Raw genomic sequence first — 15,459 nt, forward strand, 5'->3', positions numbered from 1 at the left:
CGAATCGTAACCAATCGACTGACTACTTTTCCATTTGTACCAATGGTACCAATGGTACCAATCGACCATTCGTTTTTGCACGGCTTACAAGTGTTAATGAGATGCATTTCACCAATGGAATTCCGATCGAATGAGGAGCTCACCATTCGTTCCAATGGTACGAATCGTAAGGCGTCTTTGACAAATCGTAATCATTTACCAATGGTACGATTGGTGAGGGCGTTTTGACGATTCGTATCCGTTTGTGTATATTGGACATGAGTGTCTTTTTGATATCATTAAAAAGCAAATCTAGCATATAAACCATTGTGTCAAATTTTAAATCACTTCATTTTTTCCAGCTGGCCTATTCCCAGAGCATTGCCCAGGTTGAATTTTTTTTCCCATTTTGGTCATCATTGTTGAGAAAAAAATTCCTTGGAAAAGGCACTTCCTTGAAAATGCAGAAAAAAAAACAAAATCTTACATGGGCAATCAAACAGCACCAATCATTGCTGTTGATGAAAAAAACCCTGTCCTAAAGGCCAATATGTTACATGAGGCAATTTTCCTTGCAACTTGTAACGCAATGATGATGATTGGAAAACATTGCAAGTTGCAGAGATGTTAGATGCAAGGACACACGAGCATCTTGTCTCGCAACGTTGCAAAAAGTAGAGAATAGTTCAACTTCTCTTGCAACTTGCAACGCTACAATTGCAGTTGCAAAATGGGGTGTTACACGTCAAATTTTTCTTGCAACTTGTAATGCAACGTTTTGTTGCATTGCAAGTTGCAAGAAAAATTGCCTCGTGTAACATGGCCTTAACAAGGGCAATCAAACAGCACCAATCATTGCTGTTGATGAAAAAAAAAAACTGGCCTTATCCATGTAATTTTCAGCAAACTGAAAAGGTTATGCAAGTACGTTTTAGGAAATAGGAAGCAGTGCAAATTAAGGAAGAGGAGTCATCCAGTCCAGACATGATGATGTTCAGTTGTATTGCAGCGCTGTAGGTTAAGTGAGTGTCTTAGACGGCAGCAAAGAAGACAGCACAAAACAGGACCAGAAGGAAGGCCATGGTTTGTACATGTAGGTATAGGACCTGAGAAGGATGAAGAGAGGTGTTTTGGAAATAAATGAGGGTGATAAAAAAAAACCCAAAAAACATTACATGTGGGCAAAACTGGGCAGAGAATAAAAATGACTTAAGATTTGACACAACATGGTTAATCTTCCAGCCCTTCAATTTTTTCCCCTGATGTTTTGAATGTTGGGAGTTCTTCTTAGCGCAAGGTTTTTAATATTTGTCCATGTTTATGTCATCTTCTCTTTTCTTTTGCCATATCGTTGCTGCCGTAGAATGAACATGAGATTCATGATGTACCACCGTCCTACCACAACTACAACAAGGTAAACTCTGAGGAACCATGCAAAGCTGAGACTGAAGTTTAACGCATTTGGCAGGGTGTATGAAAACCTCTCAGACTTGTCAAGCAAAGGAATGGCTCTCCATATCAGGATACCTGTTAAGGTTGTAAATAGAAATACCGGCCAATTCAATTGACAAAAAAAAAAATAAAAAAAAAAAGGAAGTGGAATAATATTATTAAAACAAAAATGTCTTTGAGAAGAAGACTGTAAAATATTGTTGCTATGGTAACCTATGAGGTCAAGAAAGTAACCATGACTTGTTTGCCAATGATTAGGCCGCATCTGTTTGAGATTATTGAGAGCCCCCTTTAATCCCCAACATCAAATGCATCTTCTCCTTACCATCCTCCATATCTTTCTCATGGTACTAGTTGAGAGAGTTTCTTTTACAATCAATGACATTTTATCCTAAGGATCACACCTTTCATTCTCGTTTACCGGTAGTCAAATAGCATAAGTTATTTCCAGTAATGGCCCAGTGTCGATTATTAACATTGATTGAGGATTTGGGGAGTAAAAATAAATAAATAAATAAATAAATAAATAACAATAACAACAATATTTAATAATAATTATTATTTTTATTATTATTATTGAGAATGATGTATTATTCAGTAAGTCACACAGGCATACTTGGAAAAAAAATCCGAGTGCTCCTATCAGGTGTGGAACCTTAGACCTTTTGATTACTAGTTCGGATGCTCTACCCCTGAGCTACAGGAGACTCGTGGGAGCTAAGGCTATTAAACTAGGTTCATGGGACAAACATCCTGTATACTGCTATGATTGGAATGTGACATGTGGCATATGCACGATGGAATAAATGTGATGCTCCTGATAGGAGCACTCGAGATTTTTTTTTTTCTGAGTATGCCTGTGTCATGTACTGAATAACACATCATTCTCATTTATTCACCAGGCTTAAAATATTCTATCACATTAATTTTATTCCATTATTATTAACGTTATGCATCTCCAAACCTTAAGGTAATTTATTTCGCTTTATTCCACTAAGCTTCACAGACAAGTAGTAACTTTAATATAATTATCAAAAATTGCCTATAGATCCTTATTCTTTGCCAAGACTTCAACTACCATCCATAATAAACTGGGTGTCTGAGATTAAAGATGTCCACAGGAGGGAAACGACTCCTCACAACATGAAAATTACAAATGAAGAAGCTAGCACAATTGTCTACCATATTGCTGAAACTTTTTATGGTTTTTCAACTTAAAAAAAACACAATGCAAAAGTACAGTTATGCACAAGGCCCTTTCTGTCCCTTTGTCCAACATTTTTGGAGATCCTTTCGCACGTGGCGGTTTATTATGACAAAAGTAAATCTCAATCTATCTAGAGAGTCAATCCTGTATGGTTATTTTCGCTCTTGCAAGTTTAAAGGTTTAACAAATCTCGCACTACTCGTCGCAAAATATGTCATATATTTATAAGTGCTTCTTAAACAAGAAATCCAAGGTTAGATTTCGAGCTCTATAAACTACAACTGCATGAGAGAGCCCTCACGGAACAATTTATAGCCACCAAAAACAACACTAGCACTGTCTTTAACAACAAATGGCAACCTTTATCTCAAAAAAGTTTATTTCTGGCACAGTCTGACACGGTCGCACTCCTATCACACCATCCCATATTACCACAAGGCCCTTCCTCATTGTTTTCACAAACTGCAATTTTATTTTTGAATGAGTTCCCCTAAACTTCTCCACAAAAGTTTTCAAAAGCTTTCTTTACTTTACCAGGATTCACAACAGACAACATATGTAAAAGCATTCTCTGGTAAAACAATTTTAAAAATTATAAGCTTTCATCAGTCAGACTACTGTCTTCGGCAGATAAAAATACGTGGAAATCGTTTTATTAGAGTGCTTTTACATATATTGTTTAAATTCTGTGTTTCTCAAAAATTAGTACCTTGACCAAAACAACAATATCTCCAAATTTCAAGAAAATTAGTTCCCACCAAACAAAACAAAAACAAAAACATTACCAATTACCAATTGAAAGTAAAACTCTTGGGAAAATGTTATGCCATAAGATAAAATTAAAGTTTACTCACTCCCAGCCACATAAACCTTAAAGCACTGAAGAGTCAAAATGGAGCTCACCAAATCAATTCTAACTTTTATTTTGTTCCTGAAGATAAACCTACAGTGTACTTTTCTACATGTATGTTACAAACAGACCTGTACTTACCTTCAAAGAGTAAAGCCAGTGGATATAGAGGAATCCACATTGTATACCGCAGCCATATCAGTGGTTCAATTCTCTTCTTTGCAACCAGAGCTGCGTAAAATGGGTATCTGGTAACATCATTCAGAGACCAGACAAGGAAGAGCCAAAACACAGCTGCTTGTTTGTGAAGCTCTTTGTGTGCAACAACCACAAAGAAAAGCACCAAGTTCCTTCCAAATACTTGTACGAATGGCACCACTACACCTGTTCTTGCAATGCCGAAAATAGGATGAATAATCTCCAAGATAGAAGCCAACTGGCATGAGGCTAAAATGTCGCTGACTGCATCATATGCTTCAGCAAAAGCTTCTGTTCCATGAAGAATTACTCTAGACAAAAGAACTGACGCAATGTAACTGAACAACACTGCTTGCATGAGATAGTATGCAACTAAATAAAATGTTCGGACAAATGTGAAAACGTCTTCTTTGGACCTGTTCTCAAATTGCACTTGCAGTTTCCTTACATCATTATCAGCCAGGATTTCTACTTCAGCTTTCTCTTCTGTTTCTGCTTTCTCACTGTCTGACGCATCTTCACTCTGCCATCGATCAAAGTTAATCTTTAACCATGCTGGCTTCTTTTCATCCAACAAAAGACGAGGCCAAAACTCATGCTCTCCTGCAACCTTGGCAATGTTGAATCCAACGTAACGGTCCTGAACTTTGTGGCTACTTGCCTTAATGTCTACAGGCTTGTAGAGATTAATGTCCACATGATAATGCTGCTCTCCCCTTGCTCCGTGACCAAATCCTTGAAAGACCAACCTTGTACTCGTCAATTCTACCACTGGATACTGTACATCCGAAAGCTCCACTGTTAAAAAGAGTCTCTCTTTGCTTTGCGCCCATCGAATGATTGGCTTAAATGCTGCAGCCATCTTGCAATTCCCGCACTATCACATCACATATATAACGACCCGTAAAGAACCTGTTTGGGTGTCATAAAAGAGCTTAACCTTAAAGACTGAAGTCTGTGTAGCTTTGGTACTAGTTAAGGTGTTTAATTTCAATGTCCATAGTTCTACAGCTGTGACTACAGTTGATAGCATGCAAGAGGATATAAACTAATTTTTAACTTTGATTACATTAATTAATAAGCCCTTTCACAAGAATTGGAAGCCACTTTGAATTTGCAAACAGATGGTGCCAAAGACAGTCCTTGTAGCGGAATTTGATGAGAAATAATTTCTACAAAACTTCATTTTAGAGAATTTCAAACCCATATAACTGAAGGTACAGTTACTTGGCAAAAGCTTTTACCGACAAAGATTTGATAGAAAGTGGAAAATCACATTTCCAAGATTCCATTTTTTTTTTTAACAAAAAAAAGTTTCCATAAAATAATATTACATTCATTTCTTAAGGAAATGGGAAAATTCACTGACAAATACCTATATGGAAACATTGAACAAAGTTGATTATTTGAATCATGGTATCTAGAGGTCTCCACTTTGGTCAGTAAAATCCTTTGCCATATTTATTCAATTTACAGGGTTTACAAATTTTAGAAAATTATTGATTAAACAATTTGAGCATACTATAATGGGATGAGTTCACAAGAGATGCTGGAAAGGGAGAGGAGATTGACAAGGGGAATCGCCAGGGAGCAGGTTGAGATATTCAGTCAACCCTTAAAGATTAGAAATTATCAGCCTGTCCCAGGCTCCACGAGAGACAAGAAGGAGAGCGAGCGAAGGGGAACTCGCTCTCCTTCACACTTCTCACAGAGCCTGGAACAAGCTAAGAAATAATTATATGTTTGACACACAACTTCCTTTTCACTTATTGTAAGATTACTTAAGAATGACTCATTTGACTCCCTTTAAATTTCTACTGTGGAGCTATACCCACAATAAATGTCAGACAAATGCCAACAATTAACCTGTCATCACAATAATGGACCAAAGGTACATTCCATTGCACACCCCTCCCCCACCCCCTCTCAAATTTTTGCCAACACCCTTTGAAGAAAAAAATCTGAGGGGTTGATGTTTTTGGTGGTGGCTTTGAAAAGTTAATCCAAAGGTTCAAATTTGGCGACTCCTTTGAACAAAAAGTCCAATACCTCCTCAGCAAAAACTTGTCATCCTTTGAGGAGGGGTGGGGTGAGGGCGGCGGCCAAAAAATGGAATATGTCTGGAACAGAAAGCAGCTGCAATTTTCAGGTTACTAGAAGCTAGGCCTTTTCCGCGAGCCAGAGACTTTTCTTCCTGTAAATTGTGCAAAAGAAATGCAGACTCCGACATGGCTTTCAGAAAACAAATTTGGATTGCCAGACCTGTGAAAGTTGACTAAAATTTGGGTAGGCATCATTCAGCACGCACTCCGCCGCCATATAATTATTATTTTAGCTTTTTGCAGCACATGACATGTTCGTTCAATGACGACAGGCAAAAAGATCAAGTAATTGTATATTGATTGAGCAGAAAACTTGGATACAGAATCAAGTTTAACCAATTTTGAATTTTCTATCTTGAATCAAGCTTTTCAATGTTCGCTATATAAAACCATGGATTGATCCACCTGATGCAAAGCTAAAAGCTTGTCACCATCTAACATTTTCTGATCAATTTTAACGACACCAACTTCAAATATTTGGAGATGCTACAAGGTTTAGATGTAAAAAGAACCTACCATATAGGTCAAGTTAGTTGCTTGGCCATTTTCTCAACTGGCAGCATGGTAAAATCCCCACTTGGTAAAATGACAACTCGAAGATCAACAAAACTCAGTTTTCTCTGGCGCCGGATCATTCCCATCAACACTAGCTCGCACAACTAATTACCAGGGCCTCTCTTCTACATGACCCGCGAACAAGCGTCAGGGAGGGAGGGAGGGGATCGTAGGTTACAAGTTGAAAGCTGTTAGTACCAAAATTTGCCTTTGTTTTATTTTTGTCTAACTGGCCACTTAACGGTCGATATAACAGGTTTTTTTTTTGCCAAGGGGCCCTCAGTGAATGCGTCTAATAAAACAAACAAACAAACAAAAATTCAATTTCACGAGTTTGTACATCTAGGGGGTTTGGGGAGTTGGGAACGCCGGACCAAGGGGCTGAGGTAGTTCATTCTACGTGGAAAAGCAACGAGCGTTCGAGAGCGACCTCCCACTTACCTAACGATCTGGATCTGCCACTGAGAACTTGGCCCAGTGTCAGTATGATGTTGGTGAGTCATGATGGACCAATCATCTTCGTATTCAGGTCTACACAGCATGGTTAAACTTTTGATTATAGTCCACAAGTACGGTATTATTTCTTTAGCCCCTTCCCTCTAATAGCACCCCCTTCGAGAATACTCCCCTCTCCCCGTTCCAATGTTAATGGCATTGTGTGTTGTCTGTTGTGGCAGCCTCCATTTGTAAAGTACCTAACACCAAATGGCAGTGTACTTTCATGAGGGGAAATATTTACAACTCCCTTTCTCCATTACGCCCTAGGGGAAGGCATGGTGGGCGGCCAAATGGTTACATGTTGGACTCTGCATCAAACAGCCTGGCCATTGTGCTGTGTTCTTGGGCACACACTTCACCCTCATATTGTCTCTCTTCATCCAGAGGTACAAATGGCTACAAACTGTTGGGGAAACTCAAGTGCTGGGGAGGGGGTATCCTGTTATAGACAACAAACCTATCCAGGGGGAGTAGCAATACTCTTAGCCACTTCATGCTACAGAAACCGGGCTAAGCTCAGAAAGTAGTGCTAAAATTATTAAGTTCCAGTGGACTTTATAGAGGAAACATGGCATCAAGCCTGAACTCTTTTTATGGGCAAAGAGAAACCAATCAAGCAAAATTTTCCAAGCAAAAAAAAAAAAAATTGTTGAATTCAACAAGGAGTGTCTTAAAATTAACAAAATTATGTATGGTGGAATGCTTTGTTTTGTCAACAATATGAACAATGATGCATTCAGATTCTACGACAACAAAAAACAAACCACACATTAAAGGCAAACAGCTCAGTTTATTGTACCTATCACATGACAGATAACAAGATCCATTGACTTTGATCTAAGAAGACTACAATAGTAATATTGTATTAAAAATGCATTCAGTATAACAGGATGAAATAGTCTTGCTACAAAATATGCCAGACTAAAGCTAGTCTGCCTTTACTTTTTTGAACACACACAAACATGTGAGAATTGCAAGAAATATTCTTTGGTGTCACCGACTACACAATAAATTATTGTCAGAGGAGATATGTTTTCACCACCCTGGGAAAGATTGCCAGGTAAAACAAAGTCCAAAAAAGGTGAAAAATAAGAAAACTAGTCCTAAATACCTGAGAGCTTGATGGAAAAACCTGGCAGTATCACCAAGTTTTTTCAACCAGGATGAAATACTATCATAGATAAACAAAAGCCTCTCAGGTCTCCATGTTTTGGTAACCTAAATTTATGTAGGACACCCAAACGGCTTGATTTAGGCTTCCTTGAAGCTAACTGCTAACTAGGGGGTTGATAAAGAAAAAAAAAAAAAAAAAGAAAACAAAGAAAAAGAAAAAGAAATTATTCATTTCACCCATTCTGACTTTGCCTTATCTTCACAATCCGCCCTGGCTCTCTAAGAATGACCTACGAGTCTCATCAGAGGGATGGCTGTTTAACAGTAAACGGTTAATGAAGACTCTTATTTCAACTGAAAACTTCAATAAACTACCAAATTAAAACCTCAGAAGCTAGGAATTCTTTAAATAACAAACTTTTTCAACACACTACAACATGCAATTGTGAGAACACAAAATTATATTAAGATAAAGACATCTTAACAGGATTGATGTACACAGAGGGTTTTCCACAGTGTCGCCAGATGAATTCACTGTATTTCATCGGGGAGGCAACCAAACAAGTTTTTAAGCTGCTCCTGTCATCCAAGATCATCCACCTGGCCCAAACATCTGGTTCAAACTGAAATTATGAAAATATATCATGATTTCACCAATGGTTTAGGATGATGGTAACGACTATACTTAGCATTGTGCTTCCTTCACTCATATCAACCAAACCATGCTAAACTAGGTTGACTAAAAGAGCATGAAAATAGCAGCTGGGAGGAGACACTCCTGTTTGATACAAGTTAAATAAGTGACCACTTGACAGGAAATTCAATGGTTCCCCATCTACCTATGGTAACAGCTATATTTGACATTGGCCATTTTTATACTAGAGGATGCATTATCCACCTGGACAAACTTGGGCAAACATTTGTTGTTTGTCTGGTTATTTGACTCCAGTAAAAAGATGGGCACAAGATGCATTATCTGTCTGAACCAACTATTTTCAGTTGTGCGTCTTTCAAGATGGACAACAGAAGATCGTTCGTCTAGATGCATAATACGTCTTGTGCCTGTCTTTATACTGGAGACAAATAACCAAACGACAAATGTTTAACCAAGTTCGTCCAGACGGATAATGCATCCACTAGTATAAAAGTGGCTATTACAATATATCTCATATCAACCGCACCATGCTTAACTAGGGCAATACAACGGGCATAGAAACCTCAGAGAGGAGACAGCTATGTCTTATGTTTGATCCCAGTCAAATAGGTGATCACTTGACAGGAAATTCAATGGTCCCACATCTACCTATGGTCACGGCCCAGTGGGAACATCAGATGGTCAGAATAACATTGAATAACTAAGCACCTTGTTATGTTGCTGACATGATAACATACTATAGACCTCCAAAACTGCTCAGATCTTTGTCAGCAAATTGAGTACAATCAACTCTCGCCTTGCGGACACCTCGCTATTACGGACACCCGATAATACGGACAGAAGCCAAATTCCCAGAAAAAATATATTACAGATTTTTGACTGAAATAAATTTCGCTATTACCAACTCTCCCTATTGAGGTCACTAACTCGCGGTTTCAAGGGGGTCCACAATGAAGAGAGTCGACTGTACCTAGTAAAACAAATACAACAATAAACAGAGTCAGAGTGTACTTAGTAGAGCCACTCCCTTGTTATGGAACTCTCTTCTCAGGAGCATCACTTCCTCACTGACTGTAAAGAACTTCTAACATAACCTCAAGACTTATTTAAGGTAAGCTTCTTTCTGTTGTTGTTTTTTGTGTGAATATTTTCATGCTATCACTTTATTACTATCTGCTAAAATTACTGTAAATTTTTTTTTTTTTTTTTTTTTTAATTACTGTAAATTTTGACATTATTTATACAGGATTACAAAATAATGTACTAAGGTACGCTTTTTTGCAATTTGCCATTTAAGAGAAATTGTAAAATGCTTAGAGACTTAGTGATAAGTGCTATTAACGTAAGTTTTGTTTTATTATTTATTTATTGTAAATCCATTACACTTTATGCTTTGCAAGTAAAGGTACCTCAACTGCGCACACTTGTCCTTCAGAGAATGTGGACTCTCAGCCATTAATAGCGGCTGAAATTGCATCTAAGATCTTTTGCATCTTGGCATTAGTATCCACATATCCATCACCATTCTGCCAAGTAAATGCATGGTTACAAGACAGAAGGCAAGACCAATGTCTTATTTTTAGCATTAAAATTACAGAAATTTGCACAAATAATTGAATTGTGAGTAAATATACTGTATGCTGGGGACATTTGAACAGCAGGAAAAAAATTAAGTAATGGACAAAACAAAAGCCAAACTTGTCACACACAGCTGTGTACACTGTAACTGACAAAACCAACAACAGGTAATAAAAGATTTAATGACAGAGGTTAAGTACAATCTGGAAAGTTTGAGGTCATCAACTAGACTTTACATGTTGGTGTACAAAACAAAAGAAAAGTTGTTCACATAGTTTGCACAAAAACGGAAGTTAACTCCCAGAGGAGAAAAATCTTACTGTTCCTGTACACCAACATGGCCACCAAAACATCACATGCAAACCATCAAAGATGTCATAATTTATTATTGTGATATCACGGTATTCCCCTGGCTTCAGTTAGCTGTCGCAGACATTCATTCAATTATGTCCCACAATGGCAGGTGGATGCCATCTCCTTTATACTGCATCTCCCAGGGAATGATAGGAGCTAGATGGCCGCAGGAAGTACGGAAACCATTTAATAATTACTGCACCTTTTTTGAATGAACAAGTTTCCCATTCACTAGTACTTCCAGATAACCAGTGATATTTGGTGTCCCTTCACCCTCCTGAAATGCAAAACAAATGAAAATGAAGTATTTCTCTGACAAAACTAAAGTACAGTACCGGACAGAAGAAACCTAACAGAGACCCTGCGCTGAACGCGTTCTTAACGCGTTCTGGTTTGCGTTCCCCAAGCGTTCCCTAAGCATTCCCTTAGCGTTCCAGTTTAAAATGGAACGCTAGAGAGAAGGCGTTCAGCTAATTATCTTCAGGAACGTGTTCCTTCTGACACTTTTGTGCACAGCCTAGAGTACCCAAAACGACATTCGTGTTGGTTGGAAAGATAGGCAAACTCTTGCTTTATGTGGCTTTATGTGAGACAACAGATTGTAAATTAACACCAACTCAAAAAGAATAATTTTCAGATAGCCAATGAAATTAGGGAAGGGGACAACATAAACATGTCCATACCAGTATTAAGTTTTTTCCTATCCCACGTTTTCATCAAATAGGGAATCTTAATGACAAATTTAACCACGCACGGGACGAAATTAAAAAATTCTCATCTGACATTTTAATATCATCGATGAACAGATCAGACGCGAGGAAACAATAAGCCCTTTTCGATTGAACTTGCCTTTATTCTGCTGGAATATTGAAACATCGAAGCGCCAGGCAAGTACTGTGCGAAAGAAATCGGGCCGGACCTGAAGTGGAACAAACTATCGCAAATTGATCTGTTTAATTGTCGCTTACTTAGCACTTTGGGTTCTACCTGTACTTTGCATGCTCGATGGTACACGCTAAACTATTCGACTTCAAATAAATACTTCAACAACCTGTTTTAATAATCCTGTAAATCGGAATCTTTTAAGGAAGCGATAAATCTCGACTTACATCCAAAGTGGATTGTCTACCTTCGAATGCATTGTCGTACGGCAAAATATATCATCATACATCTAATCAGGATAACAGGCTCTTCGCACGGTTTCCACGAGGTCTGAAGGGCCTAAATAGTTTTTCTGAAAGTAAAATAATTCATCTCTTCTCGTTTGAAGCCAACTTTAATGTGTAATGAAGCTGAAGTAGGAGATTAGTGAGCATTCAAGCCACAAAAGCACTTTCAACACATCAAACCACACCTTATTTATTTATTTATTTATTTATTTATTTATTTAGCTTTGTCCAATATGGACAGGGATACCGCAACAGCTAAGGCCAATTACTGCGGACCCGGGTTATACGGAATATACGCACAAAGACCAGACCACAACACCGGGAACTACGTCCCCTAATCTTTGCGAACAGTGAGTGGGTTCTTTAACATCCCACAGATCCAAGATCAAGATCTGATCATTGTGCGATTTTCTTAGATAAGCAGTACTGTTGGCCAGCAGAAACTATCCAAATGAATTTCAGAAAAACAATGTGGCGTCGACATTTATGAAGGATCACTTATCGGAGTTTGTTTTCGTGTTTTTTTTAATGATTTTTCGCCGCGTATGGATTATCATGCGCCATTTTTACGCATCATCTTTTGCTGCTTTCCACTGGATTTTCTGGGCCTTGAGAATGCATTCCCAAGAACGTGTTCCCCTCAAAGCGAAACGCTTATTTTTTTAGCGTTCTCTTAGCGTTCCAGTAACACGTTCCCTGTTAGGTTTCTTCGGTCCGGTACTGTAATTTTTAGCGTTCCCTTGGCGTTCCCTAAGTGTTCCCTTAGCGTTCCACTTTGCGTTCCCTAATTTTCCAGGAACGCGTTCCCTGTTAGGTTTCTTCTGTCCGGTACTGTAGTCTCCACTTCAAACCTTAAACAACTGTCAATTTGCTCTAGCAATTTGCTCTAGATTGCTATTTATTACCCTTCTCCTCCTTCTTAATCTCCCAGGTTCTTGCAAACCAACCAACCAACCAACGTTCTTGATTTCTTTCCTCTTATTGTTCAAGAATTATTTCGTAGGTACGCCAAGGTCCAATTTCACTATTTTTAACAAGAGGTTAAAAACCCCATGAGCTGAATTGTAATATTTCAAAAGAACCCTATTAGCTAACTAACCAAGACACAACCATGTTGTAAGTGAAGTCAATAAGGACATTCTCAGTATAAACAACAGAAAAATAGCTGAACTATCTAGAAAGGACGGAAATTATTTTTCTTGTCTGCTAAGTAGTCAAGACATTTACTTTATTATTAATTTTTATAATAACAAGTTAGTCCTATGATCCCGATTTAATTTTTTCATGTACCAACCCGTGATCAACTGGTACAGATCATAATGTTCAGTGAAGAAATTAATCACTGACAAATACATACAACTGTAGACTTCTCCTAACTAAATTACTATTAAAGAAATGCATGTAAAAAAAATAAAAAGAATGTTGATGCTTATCCCAACCCCAGTTTCAACATACATGAATAATGATGTACTCCTTCCTGCACTCTCTAGATTTGTTCTGGTACCAGTTTGGAGAATTTGTTCAAAATAGAGACATTTCCTCTTGGCAATAATAAATTTATTTTTTTTTATTTTCATGCCCTGTACAATAAAATAACAATTTTGTATCATAAGGAGAAAAAATATGCTGGTAAATAGTGCCACATTTATGTTTTCATCACATACCACTTCAACCTCATCATCGTCAAAGTTTTCAAGGATCTTTTGCTCGATCCGCTCAAACTAGAGAGAAAAAAAAATGACAAAATCAGTAATAAAGCTAAATATACACTTGAGACGTGTACCAATTCACGCACAATGATTTTACAAAGGGCTAATACTCGAACCTTTGCCTCTCAAATCTCTTAATGTAGGTTAAATTTCCTTTTTAACATAAAAACAAATATCTCTTACCATTATTTCTGGGTGTACATACATACATACATAAACTTTTTTTTACTCAAATTGGAGAGTAGCTGAAAGTTAACGTCTTTGAGTAGAATTAGAAGAAATATACAACAACAAGGTATTAAATAAAATGTGAAATAGAATGTGAGAGATCTAAATACAAGAATACTATTAGTTTATTATCTAAACTATAAGGATTAGATTTACAACCTTCCTCTTAAATTTGCTTGTTTTAATACAAGTTTATATGTTGTCTGGGTGTTATTGGGATAAAAGAAAAAAATTGCTTATAAAAGCCCTAATATTTATGACTCTGATAAACAAATTCAGTACCAAGAACTGGAGATGGCAAAAGTTAATTATGTAGATGATATACATGTATTTACGTTTGGGCCGTGATTGCTTCATATTGGCTGGATGATTTCTTAGGAATTTTCAAGGGAAAAGAATGCCAAAGCAAAGAATTGTGCCTTTTTATCCCAGAAACCAAGCTGGCATTTTCCTCAATGAACAGAAAAAAAAATTTACACTTCTACACCTGAACTGCTCACCAAAAGAGGTCCTTAGGAAACATGAAACACATAAATCCTGGACAGTTAAGCAACTGTCACACACCAAAAATCAAAATGGCAAGGTTTCTACACAGTTTACCTTCCCCCTCCCCCCCTAAATTGACATAATTATGTACACATTTTTTTAAGGGGGTGGGGACTCCCAAATAAACGTGATGAGGGTGATCAGCGAAAATTTTGAAAAGAACCCCTAAAAGGTATGAGAATTCTTCTTTGTGGGCGTGCTCCAAACAATTTTTTTTACCCTCTAAGTAGTACCAAATCAGTTGACAGATATAAATTTACTTCCTCTCATATTTTTTCTGCTCAGTACCCAAGAAGGTACCACCATACCTCTGATGGAAGTCTATACCTGCCAACTCTCACGCATTATGCGTGAGTCTCACGCCTGGGGACTAGAGACATCAATCTCACGCATCAAGCACAAATCCAGACGAGTTGTTCTAAAAAAACTTCATTTCATTTCAGATTTGTTGTATTATTTCTTTGCTCCTTATAACAATTGCAAAAGCTTTCAAATGTCTACAATCTGTTTGAATCGTAAGTGTTCAAAGGTCGTCGGAATATCATCGTCGTCCATTTTCGGCAACGTTTGTAGGTCTTCGGAAAATCGTCGGAAATCTTCGGAAGTGGCTGGGGCGTTTCCGGAAATCCCGGTCATGACGAGACAAAAATCTCACGCATTTGACTCAGAAAAAGTTGGCAGGTGTAGATTATGGGCACCCAAACCACGAATTGTAACCCCTAAAAGATACCCCCGACACTTTTATATGGAAGTTTTTCGTATAATTCAATGTGTGAAGCTGAGCTGAAATTTGCTTCTCACGCTTCCAATCTACTTTACCTTGGGCTTGTACCCTCATCCACCACTGCAAGGAAGAAAAAAAATTATAACCTTAGTTGCAAATTCGCAAAAATAAAAACCCCGATCATTTAGTCGCAGAAGGAGCTTACTTGTGCAGAACGCGCCTGTGCATGCAAAAGAAGCATGGAAACTGCTGGGAGAGCTGTCGAGAAATGCAGTCTAGACCCAATAAAGAAAGACTACTCACCAATAAATCACCTTAATCTTAACCGGCATATTGTAGATGAAGAGTCGAAACGGGTTGAAAAGCCTTAAACTTTGAAGAAACCGAGCAATCACTTCCGTGCAATCTGTGCAATGATAGACCAACGCAAACTGAAATCGAAACAACGCCTCCTAATTTTTTGCAACGTCATATCCCATAATGCAATTAATTTTTCAGGTTGTATATTTTTTTGCGGGGGGAGGGATTGGGAATTTAGTGGG

The 15,459-nt window shown here is 37.8% G+C and overlaps 1 protein-coding gene and 1 long non-coding RNA gene across 3 annotated transcripts; both read right to left on the bottom strand.

Moving 5' to 3' along the window:
• Positions 1–1,238: 1,238 nt before the first annotated feature.
• Positions 1,239–6,420, bottom strand: LOC146478272 (very-long-chain (3R)-3-hydroxyacyl-CoA dehydratase-like). Of its 2 annotated transcripts, none has more exons than XM_085111795.1 (3): positions 6,305–6,420; positions 3,630–4,563; positions 1,239–1,506 (listed from the first exon to the last, which is right to left on the bottom strand). In XM_085111795.1, exons 1-3 carry the CDS (start codon positions 6,305–6,307, stop codon positions 1,298–1,300), a joined length of 1,146 nt encoding a protein of 381 aa, XP_084967921.1. In that variant the 5' UTR covers positions 6,308–6,420; the 3' UTR covers positions 1,239–1,297. The 2 variants fall into 2 exon arrangements, with proteins under 2 accessions (XP_084967921.1, XP_084967922.1); XM_085111796.1 differs by having other exon boundaries at positions 3,630–4,598.
• Positions 6,421–7,611: 1,191 nt separating this feature from the next.
• Positions 7,612–15,371, bottom strand: LOC146478273 (uncharacterized). Its single transcript, XR_014865087.1, has 6 exons — positions 15,221–15,371; positions 15,013–15,037; positions 13,375–13,431; positions 10,744–10,818; positions 10,019–10,135; positions 7,612–8,577 (listed from the first exon to the last, which is right to left on the bottom strand). It is a non-coding gene; the product is annotated as an uncharacterized LOC146478273 (long non-coding RNA).
• Positions 15,372–15,459: the final 88 nt, after the last annotated feature.

The sequence above is a fragment of the Pavona decussata genome, unplaced genomic scaffold (genome assembly GCF_977016875.1).
Source record: "Pavona decussata unplaced genomic scaffold, jaPavDecu1.1 SCAFFOLD_64, whole genome shotgun sequence".
Classification (NCBI taxonomy): domain Eukaryota; kingdom Metazoa; phylum Cnidaria; class Anthozoa; order Scleractinia; family Agariciidae; genus Pavona; species Pavona decussata.